Consider the following 24096-nt stretch of genomic DNA (forward strand, 5'->3'; position numbering starts at 1 on the left):
GGAAAAGCACCCTTCAATTTCCCCTCTGACAGCCTCCCAGGCACAGAGGCCTTATTCCCTTTACTTCACATAGGGAATGATTCTTTGGAAATATTTCCAGACAACAATTCCTAAATAGAGACAAGACAGATTTTTCTACTTTTGTAGAAATTTACTTTTGTCAGCTGCAGTCGTTCTAGGCTGTGATCAGGTCTGGAGAGTCGTTTATTGAGGAGGATCTTACGCCAAGCAACCAGTGTGTCGTCCCTGGGGAAGAGGCTGAAGATCTGTTGGAGAGCTGACGGTGGAAACGGATGTCTGTCTTCTGGATTTGGGTGATATTTCCTCGTTTCCTAGAAAACTTGAAGTGGGTTCTGTCATTAGGCATGATTGAGAGGGGATACTTTTCAGCTGTGTAAATAGCACAGCGGTTTCCTCCTGCCTTTCTTCTTTTCTAGCCATGGTTCCAAGGCTTGTCCCTCCCAAGTGAGCAGGCAGCGCTGGAGATGAGAACGATCACTCCCGCCATTACCAGGGAGGTGTGGGCCACTGCTATTTCAGAGATCCACTAGCCTGCCGCGAGGTCGGCGCGGGCCCGCTACGCAAAGAGCGCAAAGCTCCCAGCGCTGCGCACCACGGCCGCAGCAAGGCGCCAGAATGGCGTTTCCCGATGCCCAGGATTTGGGAACCGCGGGTTTGAGTTTCAGGGCGTCCGGCAGCCCCAGGGAAACGTCGTCGCGGCTTATCGCGCCAACTTTGTGCAGCTTCAACCTGAGTAAAAAAATCTCCTTTGCTGTTGAGGAGGCAGCACCGCCGTGGTCTCCCTTGAGACATCTTCCTCAGGTAGCCAGCAGGGCACTTTTTATTTTCGGGATTTCCCCCTGGGTTTAGGGCTTTTATTTCCCATAGAGACTTTAGTGAGACTTGTTTTACGGAAGGACCAGTTGATTCCGGGACTTGAGGGCTCGAGATCGCACGGGTTTAATCTTCGGGATTCCGTTTGTGTGGGGGCGCGGGGCAGGGACGTCTTGGGGAAGGGGACACGCTGGACCTTGGGGCGAGCGGACGGGTCCTGGGAGCGCCCGGGGCTGGGGACGCCGCGTACCGAGCCAGGAGGAGAGAGGCGCCCGTGCCTGCCCCAGGGTGTGCCAGGGGCTAAGCTTTCAGCTTCAGACGTCAACATCGCTGAAACCATAACTCAACTCAGGTATATTAAAACTCAACAGCATTATTTTAAATACTTTATACCAAAACAAGAATGTTGTGATCTTACTTCCCTAGCTTTAAAGGAAGCAAGCTCAGCAATGCTTTCAAGATCCCTACTTTGACATTTCCGGCGACTCAGGGACACTGAGATAATTTTATTTAATTTTAGTTTACTGAAAGGCCTTCCTCAGGACCCCACCTTGACTTGTGTTGCTGAAAAGAGAAATGAGCAGTGTTGCCTACAAGGAATAGAGAAGCAGGTCAGAACTTTATTTTCTAGGGTAAGAATTTTAAAGCCTGAGTGGAGTTTGCCATAATTTGTTACACTGGCCCCTCTCCTTTGTAAGACCCTCAGGGTCTTCTTACATTTCCTGCCTTTACTTAAAATTTTGATATTTGCCTCATCATTGATGTTTAGGCATTAATTTCCAATTTTAATACTGTATTAAAATACTATTTGAGTTTATAATTTAAGTATATATATTTAAATATATAAAGGATGTATATTTTTATATTGATCTATTTTATGTGTTTCTGTACATTTAAATACTTATATATAACATATTTATATATTTCAGCATATACTTTATATAAAATTATAACATGTATGTATTTATTTAAAAACGCATAATATATAAAATGTAAGTACATATACTACATATTCTTACATATATAGAGATATATAGTTATAAACTAAAAATAAAAGTAAAATACTAAGCCACCCATTGGCTGAACACGCCCCCTTTTGGCCAATGGGACCCTGAAAACCTTAACTGAATTCTCAACCATGATGGGAAACAGGTTGGACACGCCTGATTATATCCCCCTCCGTTTTGGAGTTTGGACATCAACTGGCCAGCATTAATGTTATAAGAGAGACAATAAGACAAAACAGACTCTTTGTGGCAATAAGATAGCAAATTATAAGCAAGACCTAAGGCCATGCAAGGCAAGGGTTGAGTCATGTGCTGCAAACCATAAAATCTCCTTAAATGGATTTTTAAAAATTAACCCAGTAAAATGTGGCTCACTTTCTAACCTAACTGTCACATAGCATTGCATGGCAGATTGTAGACCCGTTTGTCTTAATTTAAGCATTCTTTCTAATGACTTCAAGTCTTTAGACAAAGCTTAACTCTTTCAACCAACTGCCAGCTAAAGAATCCCTGAAACCCACCTGTGACTTTTAAATCCCCACTTTGAGATGTCTTGCCTTTTCTGGCCAAACCAATGTATACCTTCCATGTATTGATTTATGATTTTACCTGCAATTCGTATCTCCCTGAAATGTCTAAAACCAAATTATAACCCAACCGCCTTGGGTGGACTTTTTCAGGACCTCTTAAGACTGCTTCTCCAGGATATGGTCACTCATATGGGCTCAGAATAAACATTTTTAAAATATTTTCTAGTCCTACAGACTATTTCCTCTCCTAGAGTTTCCATTTAGGAGGCGTCAGCGTGCAAGACCCTGAGAGTGTCAGGGGAGCTGCAATCAAAGCTTTTCTTGGATGGACTTGGTTGAATATGGACTATAGAGATTATAAATATATGGTTGTATGTATATATATTTTCTATATAGTTCACAAATTCAAACTATATAGATTATATTTATACTAAAGGTTACTGTCTGTATTAGTCTGTTCTCATGCTGCTACTAAAGACATACCCAAGACTGAGTAATTTATAAAGGAAAGAAGTTTAATTGACTCACAGTTCCGCATGGCTGGGGAGGCCTCACAATCATGGCAGAAGGTGAATGAGGAACAAAGTCATGTCTTACCTGGTGGCAGGCAAGAGAGAGCTTGTGCAGGGAGAACTCCCATTTATAAAACCATTGGATCTCGTGAGACTTATTCACTACCACAAGAACAGTATGGGAGAAACCACCCCCATGATTCAATTATCTCCACCTGGCCCCACCATTGACATGTGGGAATTATTACAATTCAAGGTGAGATTTGGGTGGGTACACAGCCAAACCACATCACTATAATTTATCATGTTCATATTCTCAGCCAGTAATTTCCAAACTTCATTTCACTTAATCTTTACAGTTTCTAACATGACAACTACTAAAATATTCTCAATTTTTCAGAAGAGGAAACAAAAATCTGATGTTTAACTTGCTAAGAGTCTCAGATTTTGTCAGAAAGTGAAGCTTTCTACTGCCTCCCAATTCCCCTCTTGATTTGCTCTCAGTACTTCCTCTTGGCTGCACTGAGAATGCTAGTGCTTAATTAATCATAATCATGTCTTTAATGTCTGGTTTTTGTTCCCTAGAGGGCAATTATCTTCCTGTCTTATTATCCTTGAATCCACATTGCCAAGCACATTGTTTGTCCCATGTACGCAGTGAACACATTTTTAGTGACAGAATGAAGACAACTGGATGAGTTAACCATTGGTATGCCAGTTTTATGCCCCGTGATCTGTAGATTGTGATTTGTGGCTCCTGTAAAGAAAGGTGGAAGAAATCAAATCTAGTGCATTAACCCCTTAAAAGGGAAATGGAGAGAGGTGAGGAAATGTGTATTTCAGTGCAATTTAATAAGTAAAAATGGGCCAGGCACAGTGGCTCATGCCTGTAATCCTAGCATTTTGGGAGGCTGAGGCAAGCGGATCACTTGAGGTCAGGAGTTCGAAACCAGCCTGGCCAACATGGTGAAACCCTGTCTCTACTAAAAATACAGAAAAATTAGCCAGGCATAGTGCCAGGTTCCTGTATCCCAGCTACTTGGGAGGCTGAGGCAGGAGAATTGCTTGAACCCAGGAGGCAGAGGTTGCAATGAGCAGAGATCGCACCACTGTACTCCAGCCTAGGTGACAGAGACTCTATCTCAAAAAAAAAAAAAAAAAAAAAAAAGTAAAAATGACATCTAAGATAAAACCTCTAAGTACCATTATTAGAATTTTAAGAGAAATAGATTAAGACTCAGACAGGTTTTTGTTTAAACATTGGTTCTCATTTGGATGAATACATCCTGTTAGATTGAGATTTCTGCCATTTTCGAAGTGTTTAATTTCGATTATAATACAAAAGAAGTGTTGAGGTCATGACATTATCTGAAATCCATAAGTAGAATAGAAAGTGAACAAAATGGAAACAAAATTGAGATAAGTACAAAAACTGAAAATCCTAGCCTGGTTATGTAATGGTCTCACAACCAGAAAGTGCTGAGACAGCTGAGTGAAGGCTCACAAGGGCCAGCCAGCTGCATCCCACCAGTGGCCCTGCCAACCTTTTCACTAGTGACACTGAGGATGATGTTTTCCAGCTTTCTCTGTACCCTTAGCTATGACCTGGCCCAGCCTGCCAGAAGCAGGAGACCTTCACAGTTCTTCACCAAATGGAAGAATCTTCCTTTTCTTCCTGTCTGAAGGACAAGAATGTTTTAAGGTTCTCCTGGAGCAGATGGATGGCACTAAATTCCAAAAGGCTCAGGCCACCAATATTGTCCATGAGATGATCCAACAGATCTCCAATGTTTTCAGCACAAAGGGCTGAAATTCCTCACTGGGCTTGATCAGTAGCTAGAATTTCTGGAGAGCTGTTTGGAACAGGAAATGGAAGAGACCTTGAGTAGAACTCCAGTCTGGCTGTGATGGGTTATTCCCAAAGGACCAGTCTGTATCTGAAAAAGAAAAGTACATAGCTGCTGTGCCCAGGACATTGTCCTACCAGAAATAAAGAAGTAAGAATCAGTAAGTTATTTCTCTGTGCTAATAGGCTTATCAGAAAACTCAGAAGTTTGGAAAAGAGATTTAGATGTAAACTTCATTTTGGTCAGTTGGGTCTCATCTGTTAATATGTTGCTTTAAGCTCAGTTCAAAGACTTTCCTTCTGCTTCTATAATAAAATGTATTGAGTCATTTTTGTTAGACTTTTTCAATAAGAAGAAATTGTACAGTACTTTTGAATATAAGGAAATTACATTTGTAGTTTGTAACAATTACAATTTATCTCATTATACTTGTCTTCAAATTTTATTCTTTATAAATATGGTCAGCTTTGCCTTCTGTTTTTTCTTTTTTGTTTTTTTTAAACGTCCATAAACCTTTAATCTGCCTTCAATTTCAAAAAGAACATAAATGGTTTTATTTCATTGCTTCACAAAATATTTTGAGTATATCTTTTCAAGTAATGTACTTATTTAGTGAATATATTGGTGAATAAGAGAAATGTATTATTTCTGTAGTGGAGCACTCTGGAAAAGGTGACAGGTCTTATAGAGTAAGTAATCAGTAGGAACCCTTTCTAGGGCTATGAAAAAGATGCACCAAACACTTTGGCAGTTTTACTAGCTGGAACTAATTCAGTTTTACTTATGTTTCTTGAAAAAGGCAGAAGGATAGCTTGAGCCCAGGAGTTCAAGGCTGCAGTGCACTGTGATAATGCCACTGCACTCCAGCCTGGGCAGCATAGCAAGACCTGTCTCTAAAGGAAACAAACATAAAAATTAAATGCTCTTTAACCATTCACTCCATGAGTCACTCTTATCATGGTAGCTCCTTCTGAGCAAATGTGGCTTTTTTTCCCCCCAAACAACTGCGTATTCTTTCTTGTACCCTCCTCCAACTTCTCGTGGGTTTCTTTCTCTCATTCATACCCCTGTGCCTTTCTTAAATGGGGCCAAATTGAGGCCATCATTTCTCTCCTTTCATTGATTCAATATCTGTGATTTTACTTGTGAGTATAGATATGAGATCCTCTTTTAGAGAAAGGGTTAATAATTATACTTGATAATTTTGTCTGTCATATATGATTTAAACTTGAAATATTGGGTCACAATCTAATGTATTACAGGTGCTACGTGAATGATATCATGATGAAGAGATCTCAGGTTATCATGGTTATATGGCAAGGTTTCATTAAAATAGTTTTTATTCTCCGCATTTGTTTGAGGATAAAGAACACATTCCTTGATGCTGCCTTTATTTTCTTATGGCACATTAATCCCGAATTGATTACTAATTAAATGTTTCAGTGTTGCTCTGATCATGACCACCAAGGGCCTGACAGACAAATCACACAGGCTTCTTTCAGCCTTTATCAAAAATGGTGGTGATGATGATGATGATGATAGCAACTACAAATTATTTTCCCCTTTCTGAGGGACTCATTTAATCCCCCCACCATAATCTCATTTACCAAAAAACTACATGCTAACAGAGTGTATATAACTAAAACAATCTAGTAAATAAAAGGCAAATCTAGGTTTCAAAACCTAGATTTTTGTCAGACTCCAAACTCCACCTCCTCCTCACCAACATGAACAAACGGGAAGCGAGTTTACAAAGTACTGTCCACCTTTCAGTGGACAGGGCACCCCGGGGGAAAAGGAAAATGTGTGCCCCTATGTAGGTGATTGTATTAAGTTTTAATGGTTATTTTTTCCTACAACAAAGTAGTTGAAAACACTTGAAAACTGAAAACTATTAAAACATGTGCTGAACCATCACTTATTTTCTAGAAAGCCCTACACTTTGCTTATAATACACTGATGTTCCTTTATGGTCTCCTACAATTCTCAAATTGATTACAAATTATCAGATACTTTCACCAATTTGTGCCTCACCTACAAATGTGTAGATGTGTTGACAAAATGACAAGGAAATATCTTGACTATTTTATATACTTGGCAAAATGAAATGAACAGTTGGTAATTATCTCTGAGAGTCTAAAATGTGATCAACAAAATTAATAATCACCATAATTATTGGATAAAATAACCATATTTACTGTGGCCCAGGTGGCTCTATAGTTGCTCAGTTAATTCTCACTGTAAGTTCACGAGGTGTGTGGGAGACAAGACCTGTGAGACTTATGACCTCTGGACCAGAGAGTGAGTTTTTTACAATTATTTCAGTGACTCCTGTAGAAAACAGAGCTAGTGGCTCTTGTGGGTGGAAAGGAGAGGATACTTATGCTTCCAATTTACGTAACTGTGGGAAATGATTGTGAAAATAGAAGATGACATATGCTGATGAGTGAAATGTGAAGGATGGAGTAGAGCAGGTGATGAGTGCCATCAGCAGAGATCAGGACACGGAGAATTTCCTTTTTTTTTTTTTTTAATTATACTTTAAGTTCTAGGGTACATGTGCATAACGTGCAGGTTTGTTACATATGTATACTTGTGCCATGTTGGTGTGCTGCACCCATCAACTCGTCAGCACCCATCAACTCGTCATTTACATGAGGTATAACTCCCAATGCAATCCCTCCCCTTTCCCCCGAGAATTTCAATCACTAGGACAGCAGTGACACTGAGCGCGCGACCACTGCTAACAGCGCACAAAGCTCCCTTCGCTGTTCCAAACAGCCGGCAGTGGTCGCCGGACCAGCTGTAACGGACCCACCAGCGATCCTAACCCGCTGGCGCCGCTTCCTCAAGGAGACCCGCGCTCGGGGTCCGCTGAGTCGAGGCCCGGCGCTTGGGGATTAGGGTCCACGGGCCTCGTGAGCAGCGAGTAAACGCCGCCTCTCACGGTTCTGACTACAGAGGGAGAGTTCTACCGCCGCCTCCCCCGAGACATTTTTCTCATGAAACATTTTAGCGAGACCAGTATATTGTGCCAGTGTATTGAGGGGACTGACGGCTCAAAATCAGATCGTGCCGTAGTCTGTGTTAGAGATTCAGGGCCATTTCTACGGAGAAAGGCCCGAATTCAGAGAAAGGGGAAAATCATAAACAAACGGGAAGCGAGTTTACAAAGTACTGTCCACCTTTCAGTGGACAGGGCACCCCGGGGAAAAGGAAAACGTGTGCCCCTATGTAGGTGATTGTATTAAGTTTTAATGGTTATTTTTTCCTACAACAAAGTAGTTGAAAACACTTGAAAACTGAAAACTATTAAAACACATTATTTTAAGTTTATGCCAAGACCAGACTTTTTCTTTCTTTTTTTTTTTTGGTAAGTTTCTGATTTTAATGCAGGCAAACATTAGAATACTTTCAAAATTACTTTTCTGCTTATCTCATTTTCAATTAAGAGCATTACCATATTTAGCAATATCTCATGAACCAATAACTATTTTCATTAATTTCAACTTTCAGGAACTTTTAAATCTCGTTTGTTTTAAGCAAGGGCTTTCTATGAACCATTCAGCTTCATATGCTGTATAGTCATGGTTTTCATTGGAGAATTTTATTAACATTTTCCACTTGGTTCAAAATGTCATCCCACATAGATAAGTTGCATAAAAATGTGTAATCTGTTTGCATTAAGATGCTTTCCATTTCAGCATAATGCAGGTTTGCATTTGGTATCATTTACTACTTAATATTTATCTTATGTGCCAGTACATCGATTTTGATTTTTATGCCCTAGATATCCTTAAGTGTTTTTAATGTAGTGGTTAATACAGATATGATAATTTCCCATCTGCTAGTTGAATTCAAAAATGTATATATACCCTTTGTACAATACTTTTAAAAGGTTATCTTAATTCACAAATGCAGAATTTTACATAAGATTATGAGCTAAGGCATGTATGTCACATTACCATTTTGGGTGGGAAATAATGGCTTTTGTGCCTTTGTGTGCACCTCCCACCATTGCCCCGTTATCATATACTTGGCTAGTGTCATTTTTATGTCCGTATCATTTACTAGTTTATTAACAGTTTCATGAACTAGATATATTGAAGTTTTTCTTTCATTTAAAAAATGTCAATAAAACAATTGTTAACATCATTCTTAATGTGAACATAATGGACTATATATATTGTATAATCAAAAAATATTTTGTTTTTATATTCTTTCTCAATAGTGGTTTATATCTAACATGATTACCTATAACATTGTGACTCATTCTGAACTTTATTCACAAATAAGACTAGAACCTTTTTTATTATTAATTATATGAGTAGCTATACGAATATTATAATAACTGAAAAGCTCAACTAAAATTGAGAATATTCCAGAGTTTGGGCTGCTAATACTCTGGGACCTTCTAAGAGGTTATTTTTTGCATAAAATAAAACAATATTGAAAATCACTTGCAAAAATTTGCTAACATTTTTATTTCTCTGATTTTATTGCTTCTGTAAGCATCATCTAGTAACTTATGAGATTGAAAGATTTTGTAAACTTTCTATTTTAGGAAACATGACGAAACATCAAAACTTCATGGTCACAAGTTTTGTTTGAGTTTTACAAATCTTTGAATATATTTTTGAGGTGCTAATACTTGATTACGTTGCATTACTGCTAAAACGTATGCATGGAAACAATTTTAAAAGGATTCTTTGGAATAAAAGAGGATGTCACAATGAATCAAATCTTCATTAGAATATTTTTATACAACCAGTTTTTTTGAAAACATTTAGCCATAATGGAACAGATTCTCAAAAAGCCGAATCTTGTCCTTGATCAAGCATGAACAACTTTTTAGAGGGCCTAATAGGACACAGCCATAGCAGACAAATCTATATACCATAGCAGACAAATATATATAATTACACATATTGTGGTATTTTTTAACCATGAAAATAACAAAGCCAGATGCGCTATCATGTGCCTGTAACCCCAGCTAATCAGGAGGCTGAGATAAGAGGTAGGAGGATTGCTTGAGCCCAGAAATTTGAGACTGCAGTGAGTTATGATCATGCCACTGCACTCCCACCAGGGCAACAGGATGAGATTCTATCTTAAAAAAGAAAAGAAAAAGTATAATACGCAGAAATTACAAGTATCTTAGGCATACAGCACAATGAATGTTCGTACACTGAATGCACTATGAAACTAGCACCTGTGTGAAAAATAAATAAAAGATTTTGCTCAGGACGTAGACGCCTCCTGAGTGCTGCCTTCTCATCACTACTTAAAACCAGCTTTCCTGTTTCTTCCCTGAAGGTAGCTACTCTGACTTCTAACAGTCCTAATTATTTTTAGTAGGTATACTTTGATGCCTTTTGTGTGTATTTACTCATTTAATCCTTACAATAATCCTATGGAAAAAAAATACTATAATTGTCCCCATATTAAAGATGAGGAAACTGGGGAACACACGTTTAGGGTATTTTACAAGGTCAGACCTGGGATCCAGCCTATGAACTGTGGCTGCAGAATCATACTTTTAAACCAACAAACAATCCTATGACAAATAACGGTAAAGCTGGAAAAGTAGTCCAGTTCAACACAATTAGATATGTTGAAGAATAACCAGTAACATCCACTTAACACTTTGCAGTGGTTTTACACTTACTGTTAGCATTCATATTTTCTAAATTGTGTCTCAGAAGGTTGTGGGGAGCATGAGCCTTGGGGAAGAGTAGAGATTTGACTGAAGGCCACAGCTGGCAAGGAACAGAGTCCAATTTGAGCACGGGGCAGAACCATTATTTTTTTCTCCTTTCTACAGAACAGGCAGAATCTGAGGCCAGGAGGGTTAAGAGTGGTAGTCTCCTCTCTCCAGTCAGCCCATCTCAGCACTCTGCATGGGGGGGATGTTAAACTAGTGTGAAAGTCACCCTTTGTTTCTGGACATAATGTTGAGAAGCACTCCAAACTCCCAGACTCCTTGGGGGAGCCTGGACTGCACTAGTGCTGGTGACAGAAGATTTGTTTATAACCTAGTTTCTAGGAGGATTAGAGGAGAATTAGGGGGAGGACTGAGGCACTGGGTGAGCAGAGCAGAGGTTCTCTGTAAATATGGGGCTTCACTAGGGTGACTTATGAGTACTTGATCTGTCCTGACAGCCCATGCAACTTTGGAGGACAGGATCATGGCATCTATTGTGGGCACATACTTTCACACAATATCAATATTTGGGTGAACTTAACTGTCAAAATAATTGTGTGTAAATAACACAGTTGTAATTTTTAACAAATTTGACAAATTCTATCTGTGCAGTCAAGAGCCCAGAATACCAGATTTTGCTGAGTTTCTTGCGTTCCAAGTTCTCAAGCTGCTTCTGGCTCTAGGAATATCTTCACAGTTCTTGATGTTCACTTTTCTTTATTAAGCAAATGAGCATCATATGACTTGTGTAATCTCCTCCTAGAGGAATAAGAACTTCAATGCACCTAAACAAATCCACAATGGATTTCTTTACCGGCTTGTGAAGTATAGATGTGTGAGCAGTGTTGGTACTGCAGACCCCTCTATTACTGCGCTTCTGTGCTTGGCTGGTCATCTATGGAGACTTGTCCACTGCAATGCAGGGCATTGGCAGGCAGGAAGAGTCAAGGTGTATCTGCCTTCAAATTCAGCTTCTTCCTGCTGACACTGCACTATGATTCTGCAAAGACATTTGTGACCAATATAGTTGTGACCCAAGTTTTCCCTCATCCTCTTCCCAAGTGAGAATGTGCCTTCAGTGGCTAAAGGCCAGAGCCGGAGAGAGACTTAGGCGGAGTGGATGGGTGGCTCAGCGCTGCAGTGGATCAGCTCTTGCCCCCAACTCTGCTGCTACCAGCGCTGCCTCGGTTCTCCAGTTCTTTTGAATATGGAGTTGACCCTGGAATAACACAGGTTTGAACTACTAGGGCCCACTTATAAGTGGATTTTCTTTAACTTCTGCCACCTCTCGAAACAGCAAGACAAATCCCCCCGTTCCTCTTCCTCCTTCGCAGCTTAGTGTGATGATGACTTTGATGATGATCCATTTCCACTTAATGAATAATAAATATATTTTCTCTTTCTTGTGATCTCCTTAAAACATTTTCTTTTTTTCTAGCTTGCTTTATTGTGAGAATATATATTACATATAGCATACAAAATATGTTAATTGACAGTTTATGTTATTGATAAGGCTTTCAGTTGACAGTAGGCTATTAGTAGTTAAGTTTTTGGAAAGTCAAAAGTTATATGCAGATTTTTCACTTCGAGGGGGGTCAGCCTCTAACTCCTGCATTGTTCTACAGTCAACTATGCATAAAGTTAATAACTCTTGATATGGCTGCAGAGATTTTCAGGGCAAAGTGACAGAACAGAGTTAGCTAGGACAATCTTTTCACACTAAAAATAACGTAACAAAATGAACAAAAATAAGTAAAATTATTCATATATGTATCAGTTATATGCATGCATGTGTCTATATGTATGTCTGTGTATGCATATATATACACACATATATGTATTATACCTAATCTTCTACAGCATTCCATGAATAGAAAGGATCATAATAATTGAAAATAGGTAAGGCAATCAAAGAAAGAAACAGAGATTCAAAAGTTGCCAAGCCTTTCCCTTGCTCCTAACCTGGTCCACCCAGAAGTAGTCATGGAGAAAAAGAAAAAGGACAGAAATATACTAAAATATTACTAAGACCCTCCCCTCCAATTTATAGGGAAGCAGGCTAAAGCATTGGCTAGGAAATCTGAAACAATGATTCAAGAAACCCTCCCAAAAATTGATGTCCCTTCCAGCTGCCTGAGCAATCAATGTACACACACACACACACACGCACACAAACCTCCTCATTAATGACCTCAAATACAAAATTGTGCAGGTTACAGTAACATCTCCTAAATTCTACCAACATCCATATGCTTCTATGAAAAAGCCTCTGACAGTTGGCAATGTAGAATTCTCTAACAAGTTCTTAAAATATATCTGAGCTCTCTATTTGACTAATGTGATGATGAATGTATTTTCAAATTATACAGGCAGACATTATCTGATATTCATAATGAACCTGTGAAACTGGAAATGTACTGTTAACAAAGATATTTCACACACTGTCAACTAGGAGATTTCCCACTGATTTAAACTACCACTGCACTTCCACACTGAGTTTTTCCAGCTCCAATTTATAGTGTGGTAAGGAAGGTTAGTCAGGAGATTGTGACCTGCACAACAGGCTGGAAGCAGGAAGTACATTTTAATTAACTTTACTCATTTCATTTATAAGTTCTAACAATGTGTGTATATGCCTGTGTGTGTGTGTAATCTTTAGGATTTTCTACATATAAGATCATTCTGTCTGCCAACAGAGATCATTTTACTTCCTCCTTTACAATTTGTATGCCTTTTATTTCATTTTCTTTCTTTCTTTTTTTTTCTTTTTTTTTTTTTTTGAGACAGAGTCTCTCTCTGTCACCCAGGCTGAAGTGCAGTGGTGCGATCTCGGCTCACTGCAAGCTCCGCCTCGCGGGTTCACGCCATTCTCCTGCCTCAGCCTTCCGAGTAGCTGGGACTGCAGGTGCCCGCCACCTCACCTGGCTAATTTTTTGTATTTTTAGTAGAGATGGGGTTTCACCGTGGTCTCCATCTCCTGACCTCGTGATCTGCCTGCTTCAGCCTCCCAAAGTACTGAGATTACCTTTTATTTCATTTTCTTACCAATTCCTCTGGCTAGGACTTCAAGTATTACATTAAATAGAAGTGGTGAGAGTGGAATTATTGCTTTATTTCTGATCTCAGAGTAAAAGTTTATAGTTTTTCACCACTGAATATGATGTTAGCTGTGGGATTTTCATATAATAGCCTTTATCATGTTGAGATAATTTCCTTTTGTTTCTAGTTGAGTGTTTTTATCATGAAAGGGTATTGAGTGTTGTGAAATGCTTTTTCAGCGTCAGTTGAGATGATTGCAGTTTCTACCCCTTCATTCTGTTAATGAAACGTATGACATTCACTGGTTTTTTTTTTTTTTTTTTTAAAGTTGAACCATCTTTGTATACCAGGAATAAATCCCAATTAGTCATAATGCATAATCCTTTTAATGTTCTATTAAATCTGAGTTCCAAGTTTTTTGTTAAGGATTTTTGCATCAATATTCAGTAGGGATGTTGTTCTGTAGTAGTCTGTGTCATGTCCTTGTCTGGATTTGATATGAGGATAACGCTCTCGTTTTTCTTAATCAATCTAGTTAGGGTTTTGTCAATTTTTAAAAACTTGTCAAAAAACCAACTATTACTTTGTTAATTTTTAAATTACTCTTTCTCTATTTTGTATATCTTTGCTCCAATTTTTATAATGTCCTGCCTTGTACTAGCTTTGAGTTTAGTTTGCACTTCTTTTTCTAGTTACATAAGATAAAATTGGGTAGTTTACTTGGGCTCTTTTTTTCCTCTCTTTTCGTGTAAGCTTTTATAGCTGTAAATTTTCCACATAGTACTGCTTTTACTGCATCATGTAAGTTTTGTAATGTTGTCTTATTATTTTCATTTATCTCAAGACGTTTTCTAATTTCTGTTGACTTCCTTCTTAAATTCTTATCTCATTTAGACATAGATTTATTTTATTTTAGGCCCTATGCATTGGGATGCAAAATCAGACTAGTTTTGCTTTCTACAAAAAGTAAAATGAGAAAGAAATATATTTGGTCTTGTGAGCACTATATGGAAATACTTTATATTCCAACGGTTTTATCATATTCATATCCCTTTATTAACATAAAGCTGAAGGTGAATAAAAAAAATCAGGATTAGCCAAACAAATTTGCATGGTCAAATACCACATAAAAAGTAAATATACTTAAGTTCCCAGCAAAATCTGAATTGAATGTAGACAAAATGCTCATTTCTCAGTGTTTGACAGACTAACAGTTTAAGCCAATAAAAATGTACTGACTGGATAAACTACTAAAAGTTGTTAATTTTTGCAATATATATTTCTGAAAAGAAAGTTTATCTGTTATAGAAATTCCTGTGCCCATTTAAGAACTTGGAGCATTAGAATTGTTTAATAATACAGTTTAATTGTATCATGAAAATAATCAATAATACAATTTATTTGGTTTATTTTAAAAAACTGATTGTTTCTGCTCTCTCTATATATAGACTGATTTTATGCTAATGTTGCCTAAAGATCATCAAATTATTTGAAGCCTAGGTTTCTGAGGGATGGAAAATGATGTCACAACTATTTATAGTTCACACACACATTCTGGGGATTTAATACATCCTTTACAAGTGGATGAAAGGTAGAAGATTGATGATTTGGGGGAAGTAGGGCTACCACACCCCAGAGAGTGGAATGGTATGTTGTCTGTTGACAGCTGTGTGAATCAGAGAGTTTGAATTTAGACATATATCTTTGTATCTAACTACAGGCTAGTTATTTTCTTTTAAGACAAAGTAGAGGACAAATTACAGATGAGGTCATAATATAGTGCTAGACAAATGTTGAATATTATGCTGTTGTTGCAATTTGAATCCCAAGAGCTATATAAGCCTTAAAGTATTAGATATCCACTGGTTTTAGCAATAGGCTCAATAGGCATTATTGACACTCAGTAAGAGTAAAGTGAAAATATTAGTCATTATCTGTTTTAAATTGAGCAAATATGACCATGATGAAATAAAATACTTCATGAGTGTCTTCCAGTAGGAAGAGAAAATCTGAGGAATTGCTTCTGTAAAAATTATTTATTGAGTGAGTACACTAGGCCTGGTGCTGAGGATAATGCAATGAATAAGACAGTGTCCAGTTATTAAAAAGCTGAATGGCTGAAGATGATCCCATACCTACCATTTTTACATGAGGAGGAATCTAGAGGTTTGAGACAACATAGTTTCTTACGCAAAATAAAAAGTAAGGCCAGAGTTCAGGATTAGGAGCTGTAAGTTAGTGCTTCCTATACTAATATTCAACATTTATCCAGTTTAAAATATAAGAAAAAGATTATTTTCTTTGTTTTATAAGAATTACCTTGGTTTGAAACATATAAAATTCCTTAGGATGTTTGAACTTTAATGAAAAAAATGCAAAACAAAAATCAAATTGATGATATTTTCTAAGTTGTGTAGTTTTATTAGAGATGGTAACACTCCCAAGCATGTGAAAATTAGTTTCTGAGGTGTGACCAAATATTACAATAGTTTGTGTTCCTGCAAAGCTTAATCCTATTTAACATAATCTTGTTCCCTAGTGTTCATTTCTCCAACTGTGTTTTCTCATGTATCACACAAGAAGCATTGACATTGAGTTCATTGAAGATAGAGAAAATACATGCAAGGTAAGTGTTAGAAACCCGTGATAAATAGAGAGCTTACTGGAGGACTTTCAGTCATTTGCTTAATCTCAAAGTCATATTGTGAGTGGTGGCCTTTACTTACTTGTGAGATATCATTGGCTATCTCCTGAATGTTGCTTATGTTTGAGCCTCATTCCTTCTGAGTATAAGGTGGGCTTTGAGAATTAAGTGCAAATAGTTTGCATTTTATTATTTAGTTTTACTAATGTTTTTCAACACAACAATAATTATGTCAAGTGCTGAAAAGAAAAAAAATGTTGATATTTTGATGAATATCTAACAGCTGTGGAAGTTACAAATTATTTTCTCTGATGAAGCATAAGTAAAAGTAAAAGATATTAATACTCAGTTACAAGAAGATTATAAAACACCAAGCAGATTTAACACAAAGCAGACTGCCGCAAGGCATTTAAGAATCAAACTCCCAGCTGGGTGTGGCGGCTCACACCTGTAATCCCAACAATTTGGGAGCCCAAGGAGGGCGGATCACTTGAGGCCACGATTTCAAGACTAGCCTGGCCAACACAGCAAAATGCCACCTCAACTAAAAATGCAAAAATTAGCCGGGCATGGTGGCACACACCTGTTATCCCGGCTACTAAGGTAGCTGAGGAATGAGAATCGCTCGTACCCAGAGGTGGAGGCTGCATTGAGCCGAAGATCATGTCACTGCACTCCAGCCTGGGTGACAGAGTGAGACCCTATTGGAAAAAAAAAAAGAGAGAGAGAGAGAAAAAAGAATCAGACTCCCAAAGGTCAAGGATAAAGAAAAGATCCTAAAAGTAGTAAGAGAAAAGAAACAAATAATGTATACTATAGAAAATAATGCATCCAACACCTCTGGTAACGGACTTTGCAGTGAAAGCTTCACAAGCCAGGAGAAAGTGGCATGATATATTTAAAATGCTGAAAGAAAAACAAAAAACAAAAACAAACAAAAACAACAACAAAAAAAACCTTTCACCCTAGAATAATATAACTGACAAAAATATCCTTCAAAAAGAAAAGAGAAAAAAAAAGACTCCCAGATAAACAAAAGCTGAAGGCTTTCATCGACACCAGCCCTGACCTACAAGAAACGCTAATGGGAGTTATTCAGTCTGGAAGAAAAGGATGTTAATGAGCAATAAGGAATCATGTGCAAGTACAAAACTTGTGGTCATAGTAAGTACAAGAAAAACACAAAATATTATAACACTGCAACTGTGCTGTGTAAACTACTCATGTCTTATGTAGAAAGAAGAAAAGATGAATCAATAAAAATAATAACTATGATGACTTTTCAAGACAGAGACAATACAGTAAGATATAAATAGAAACAACAAAAAGTTAAAAGTGGGGAGATGAAGTTTGATTTTTTGTTTTCTTTTTGCTTGTTTGTTTATGCAATCAGTGTTAAGTTATCCGTTTAAATAATGGGTTATAAGACACTATATGCAAGCCTCATGGTTACCTCAAATCTAAAACATATAATAAATACACACAAAATAAAAAGGAGAAATTAAAACACACCAGCAGAGAAAATCACCTACATTAAAAGAAACACAAAAAGGAAGAAAAGAAGGAAGAGAAGGCCATCAAATAATCAGAAAATGAATAACAAAATGACAGGAATAAGTCTTTATAAATAATAACACTGAATGTAAATGGACTAAGATCTCCAATCAAGAGACATGGAGTGGCTGAATGTATTTCAAAAAAAAAAATATTACACCCATCTGTGCGTGGTGGCTCACACCTATAATCCCAGCATTTTGGGAGACTGAGGCCGGTGGATCTCTTGGGCCAAGGGTTTCGAGACCAGCCTGGCCAACATGGCAGAACCCTGTCTCTACTAAAAATACAAAAAATTAGCTGAACATAGTGGCACATGCCTGTGGTCCCAGCTACTAGAGAGACTGAGGCACAAGAATTGCTTGAACTTGGGAGGTGGAGGTTGCAGTGAGCTAAGATCAATCGAGTCACTGCACTCCAGCCTAGGTGACAGAGTAAGACTCTGCCTCAAAAAAACAAAACAAAACAAAACAAAACACCCCTAGATCCAATGATCCATTGCCTACAAGAAGTATGCTTCATCTATAAAGACACAAATAGACTGAAAGTAAAGGGATGGAAAAATATTCCATGCCTATGGAAACAAACAAAAAGAAGCAGAAGCTGCATTTATATCAGACAAAATAGACTGCAAGACAAAAACTATGAAAAGGGAGAAAGAAGGTCACATTATATAGTGATAAAGTATTCCATTTAGCAAGAGCATGTAACAATTCTAAATATATATGCACCGTATACTGGAGCATTCAGGTATATAAAGCAAATATTATTAGAGCTAAAGAGAGAGGCCCCTACACAATAAAAACTGGAGACTTCAACACCCCACTTTCAGCATTGGAGAGATAATCCAGACAGAAAATTAACAAATATCAAACTTCATCTGCACCATAGACCAAATGGACCTAATAGATATTTACAGAACATTTGATCCAACAGCTGCAGAATACACATTCTTCTCCTCAGCACATGGATAATTCTCAAGGATATTCCAAAGGCTATGTCACAAAACAAATCTTAAAATATAGAAGAAAATGAAATAATCTCAAATGTTTTCTCTCACCACAGACTAAGAAAAAAATAAGTCCCAAATAAATACAATCAGAGATGAAAAGGAGACATCACAACCAATACCACAAAAAATTAAAGGATCATTAGAGGATACTATGAAACTATATGCCAATAAATTGGAAAACCTAAACAAAATAGATAAATTCCTAGAAACATACAACATGTTGATCTGTTCAGGTTTTGTATTTTTTCATAGTTCCATGAAGAAATACAAGAATGGTTCTAGAAGAAATACAAGAATTGTTTCTTGTATTCCTTCATGGTTTTTGTATTTCTTCACGGAACCATGTAACAATGGAACCATGAAGAAATACAAAATGTGAACAAACCAATAACAAGTAATGAGACACATGCCATAAAAAAAAGTCTCCCAGAAAAGAATACAGGATCTGATGGCTTCACTGATGAATTTTGCCAAATATTTAAAAAACTAATACCAATCCAACTCAAATTATTAAAAAAATAGAGGTGGACAGAATCTTTCCAAATGTATTCTATGCGGCCAGTATTACTCTGATAATAAAACCAGAGAAAGACACATTTAAAAGACAGAAAACTATAGGCCAATATCTCTGATGAATATTGATGCAGAAATCCTCAACAACAAATTATCAAACTGAATTCAAGAACACATTAAAACAATCATTCAACATGACCAAGTGGAATTTGTCCTAGAGATTCAAGTGTGGTTAAGTACGTGCAAATCAATGGGTTTGATGTTATTCAATGAACATAACATCCTCCAGCTCCATCCATGTTTTTGCAAGTGACAGAATCTCATTCTTTTTTATGACTAACTAGTACTCCATTGTGTATAAATGCCATATTTTCTTTATCCATTCATCTGTTAGACACCTAAGTTGCTTCCAAATCTTAGCTATTGTGAATAGTGCTTCAATAAACATGGGAGTGTAAATATCTCATTGACATACTGATTCCCTTTCCTTCGGATGAATACCCAGTAGTGGGATTTCTGGATCATATGGGGGAAAATGGAGGTGGTTAACGGGCACAAAAATATAGTTAGAAAAAATGAATATGATTTAGTATTTGATAGCACAATAGAATGACTACAGTTAATAATTTATTATATATTGTAAAATAACTAAAATAGTATAAATGGGATGTATGTCGCAGAGAGAAATGATAAATGTTTGAAGCATTGGATACTCCATTCACCCTGATGTGATTATTATGAATTGTCTGCCTATATCAAAATATTTCACTTATCCCATAAACACAGATGCCTCTTATGTACCCACAAAAATCTATTTTCTAAAAAGTTGCTCTAAAATATAATTACCAAGTTAAGTAAAATGTCAATAGCCTTTTAATTTAATTTTTAATTGTTTTACCATTCTTTACAATAATAAAAAACATTAACTTTATACTTTTTAATTTAATGTATAGAATAGAGATATACATAGGATATGTAAATAGATACACAGTATATATGTGATTAAAATATAATGGGAGATTCAATCAGAAAAAGTTTCTAAAAAGGCTATGGGGTAAGAGAGGAAGGAAACAATAATGAAAAAAATGTGGTGAGAAAAACGGCTTAAAACCCACATAAGGAGTGCATAAAGAAAGCAAAAAGAGAAGTAGAAAGTAACACAGGGGCGTTTGGAAAATGTAAATGAATATGTTCCCTATTTAAGGCTAGGCACAAAGCAAGGTCTTCAGAGAACCTAGAGCCTAACATTTAGGCTCACCCATTTCAACCAGCCTAGCAGCATCTGCAATATCTACAATGGCCTTGACCTTTGCTTTACTGGTGGCCCTGGTGGTGCTCAGCTGCAAGTCAAGCTGCTCTCTGGGCTGTGATCTACCTCAAACCCACAGCCTGGGTAACAGGAGGACCTTGATGCTCCTGGCACAAATGAGGAGAATCTCTCTTTTCTTCTGCCTGAAGGACAGACATGACTTTGAATTTCCCCAGGAGGAGTTTGGCAACCAGTTCCAAAAGGCTCAAACCATCCCTGTCCTCCATGAGATGATCCAGCAGACCTTCAATCTCTTCAGCACAAAGGACTCATCTGCTGCTTGGGATGAGACCCTCCTAAACAAATTCTACACTGAACTCTACCAGCAGCTGAATGACCTGGAAGCCTGTGTGATGCAGGAGATGGGGGTGACAGAGACTCCCCTGATGAACAAGAACTCCATCCTGGCCGTGAGGAAATACTTCCAAAGAATCACTCTCTATCTGAAAGAGAAGAAATACAGTCTTTGTGCCTGGGAGGTTGTCAGAGCAGAAATTATGAGATCTTTTTCTTTGTCAACAAACTTGCAAGAAAGTTTAAGAAGTAAGGAATGAAAACTGGTTCAACATGGAAATTATTTTCATTGACTAATACACCAGCTCACCTTTTTATGATCTGCCATTTCAAAGATTCATGTTTCTGCTATGACCATGACATGATTTAAATCTTTTCAAATGTTTTTAGGAGTGTTAAGCAACATTGTATTCAGCTCTTAAGGCACTAGTCCCTTACAGATGACCATGCTGACTGATCTACTATCTATTTAAATATTTTTAAAATATTATTTATTTAACTACTTATAAAACTTAACTTATTTTTGTTCATATTATGTCATGTGCACCTTTGCAGTGTGGTTAATGTAATAAAATATGTTTTTTGGTAGATTTATTTTGTCTTGTTCATTGAACTTTTGCTATGAAAACTTTTTGTACTTGTTTATTCTTTGAAATGAAATTCCAAGCCTAATTGTGCAACCTAATTAAAGAATAACTGGTACACTTCATTTATCCATCAATATTATATTCAAGATATAAGTAAAAATAAACTTTCTGTGAACAGGTTGTGTGTTGTACTCAAGATAACAAGGTGAACCCAACAAATACAGTTCTGCTCTCTTGTGTATTTGATTTTTGTATGAAAAAACCTAAAAACGGTAATCATACTTAATATCAGTTATGGTAAATGGTATGAAGAGAAGAAGGAACAACCGATGATTTCTCTCTGCAGAAGGTAGATGGAGGCATGTGAGGAAGTAAAAATAAGACAGAGATATTCTCTTTGAATTGACTAGTATACATCTAGTAGAAACTGTCCATTGCCAGTTAGATATACAAGTTTGCAATTTGCAAGGAATGTGATTGCTGGGGTTTCATATGTGATAAGGGAAAGCCAAGAAATGAAGGTCACAATTTCAGGAGAGTGTAGAGAAAGAAAAAGGTTTAAACATGATTCTGAGGACCTTTCACTTTTAAAGGGAGGGGAGAGAACAGCCACAAAGGAAACAACCACAGCTACAAAGGAATGGCTGTACATTAGAAGGCAAGAGGAGAGAAAGATAATGAAAGTGTATTTAGGAAGATAAATGCTTGAACCCAGGAGTTCAAGGCTGCAGTGAGCCATGATCACAACACTGCACTCCAGCCTGGGAGACAGAGGGAGAGTGACCCCATCTCAAAATAACAAACAAACAAAAGGAAATAAATGTGCCGAGAAGAGGATTCAGTGGATTTGCCCAAGGTGTGGCTTGAAACTGCCTACTAATTGGGAAATAGATGGCATTGGCACCCTTAGTGAGAATCGGCTGGGTAAAATTAATACACAGAAACCATACTGGAGTAAGTGGAAGTTTAAATAAGATTAGTGACCTTAAGTGGAGAAAGAAAGAAAATGGGATTAGAAAAGAATGTGGGTTATTTTTTCTGTGCATAGTTTTTCCTTTTTGCAATGTATATTTTTCTGAATAGATTTCATGTAATTGAGGTACTGGCAAATGACATTAATATATTTCATATTTATTTTAAGTCATGGCATATTTAATTACAATAGTAATTTATCAGTTTTAATTAATACTACTGTGACTATCAGTAAGATGCCTAGTTTTGTTAATTATTTAGGCCGGAATAGATTACTAATTCAATCTTTCATCAAAATATTCAATTAATATTGATAATATAATGGTTATTGCAATTACTGGCTTTAATTAAGTTACTTACTTTGTGCCATTGTCATGCTAGTTTACTACAATTTCACTGCAATTCTCTGATAGAGCCAGATATGATAAGAAATCTTTTTTTTTTGCATTTTTAAATATTTATTTTACTCAGAAATGTACCAGTTGTGCAAAGACATGTTAGAAAACACTGCATATGCACACACAATCTATCAATAATATTCCTCTCAGAGACAAACAATTTCCCATATATTTATTTAGAAGTATATTTTCTGTTGAATACATTTTTTTGATGCACAGATAGAAATACAGATACTTGATTATCTGTAAATTCTGGACATTTTTATTTTATCTTATTATATACTAATGTTTTTGCACATTTTTATAATTGGCATTATTCACATAATTTTGATAAGATTACTTATTTCCAAGATGATTTCATTTGTCTGATAATACCCATTGCATGTTTGTGTTACAAATTATATTCAAAATTCTGAATTGACCATTACTTTGTTCCATTGCTGTCAAGATTACTGTATCTAAATAATTGCTCCTATCTTTTTTTTTTTTGGGAGTTTGCAGAATTATTATTATTATTATTATACTTTAAGTTCTAGGGTACATGTGCATAACGTGCAGGTTTGTTACATATGTATACTTGCGCCATGTTGGTGTGCTGCACCCATCAAATCGTCAGCACCCATCAACTCGTCATTTACATCAGGTATAACTCCCAATGCAATCCCTTCCCCCTCCCCCCTCCCCATGATAGGCCCCGGTGTGTGATGTTCCCCTTCCTGAGTCCAAGTGATCTCGTTGTTCAGTTCCCACCTATGAGTGAGAACATGCGGTGTTTGGTTTTCTGTTCTTATGATAGTTTGCTAAGAATGATGGTTTCCAGCTGCATCCATGTCCCTACAAAGGACACAAACTCATCCTTTTTTATGGCTGCATAGTATTCCATGGTGTATATGTGCCACATTTTCTTAATCCAGTCTGTCACTGATGGACATTTGGGTTGATTCCAAGTCTTTGCTATTGTGAATAGTGCCGCAATAAACATACATGTGCATGTGTCTTTATAGCAGCATAATTTATAATCCTTTGGGTATATCCCCAGTAATGGGATGCCTGGGTCATATGGTACATCTAGTTCTAGATCCTTGAGGAATCGCCATACTGTTTTCCATAATGATTGAACTAGTTTACAATCCCACCAACAGTGTAAAAGTGTTCCTATTTCTCCACATCCTATCCAGCACCTGTTGTTTCCTGACTTTTTAATGATTGCCATTCTAACTGGTGTGAGATGGTATCTCATTGTGGTTTTGATTTGCATTTCTCTGATGGCCAGTGATGATGAGCATTTTTTCATGTGTCTGTTAGCTGTATGAATGTCTTCTTTTGAGAAATGTCTGTTC

At 37.1% G+C, this 24096-nt stretch overlaps 1 protein-coding gene and 1 long non-coding RNA gene across 2 annotated transcripts in view; both read left to right on the forward strand.

Moving 5' to 3' along the window:
- Positions 1 to 292: 292 nt before the first annotated feature.
- The window catches only part of LOC114672782 (uncharacterized), a 30032-nt gene continuing 6228 nt past the window's right edge, over positions 293 to 24096 (forward strand). The window contains exon 1 of the long non-coding RNA XR_013405052.1: positions 293 to 822. This is a non-coding gene — a long non-coding RNA (uncharacterized LOC114672782). The remainder of the gene's footprint in view (positions 823 to 24096) is intronic.
- On the forward strand, positions 20493 to 21059 carry IFNA2 (interferon, alpha 2). Its single transcript, NM_001135794.1, has one exon. It carries the CDS (start codon positions 20493 to 20495, stop codon positions 21057 to 21059), a length of 567 nt encoding a protein of 188 aa, NP_001129266.1.

Source organism: Macaca mulatta, chromosome 15, assembly GCF_049350105.2.
Source record: "Macaca mulatta isolate MMU2019108-1 chromosome 15, T2T-MMU8v2.0, whole genome shotgun sequence".
Lineage (NCBI taxonomy): Eukaryota > Metazoa > Chordata > Mammalia > Primates > Cercopithecidae > Macaca > Macaca mulatta.

Excerpts from the sequence above, each read along its gene's own strand:
- IFNA2 (NM_001135794.1), top strand. The coding sequence starts at position 20,493 with ATGGCCTTGACCTTTGCTTTACTGGTGGCCCTGGTGGTGCTCAGCTGC.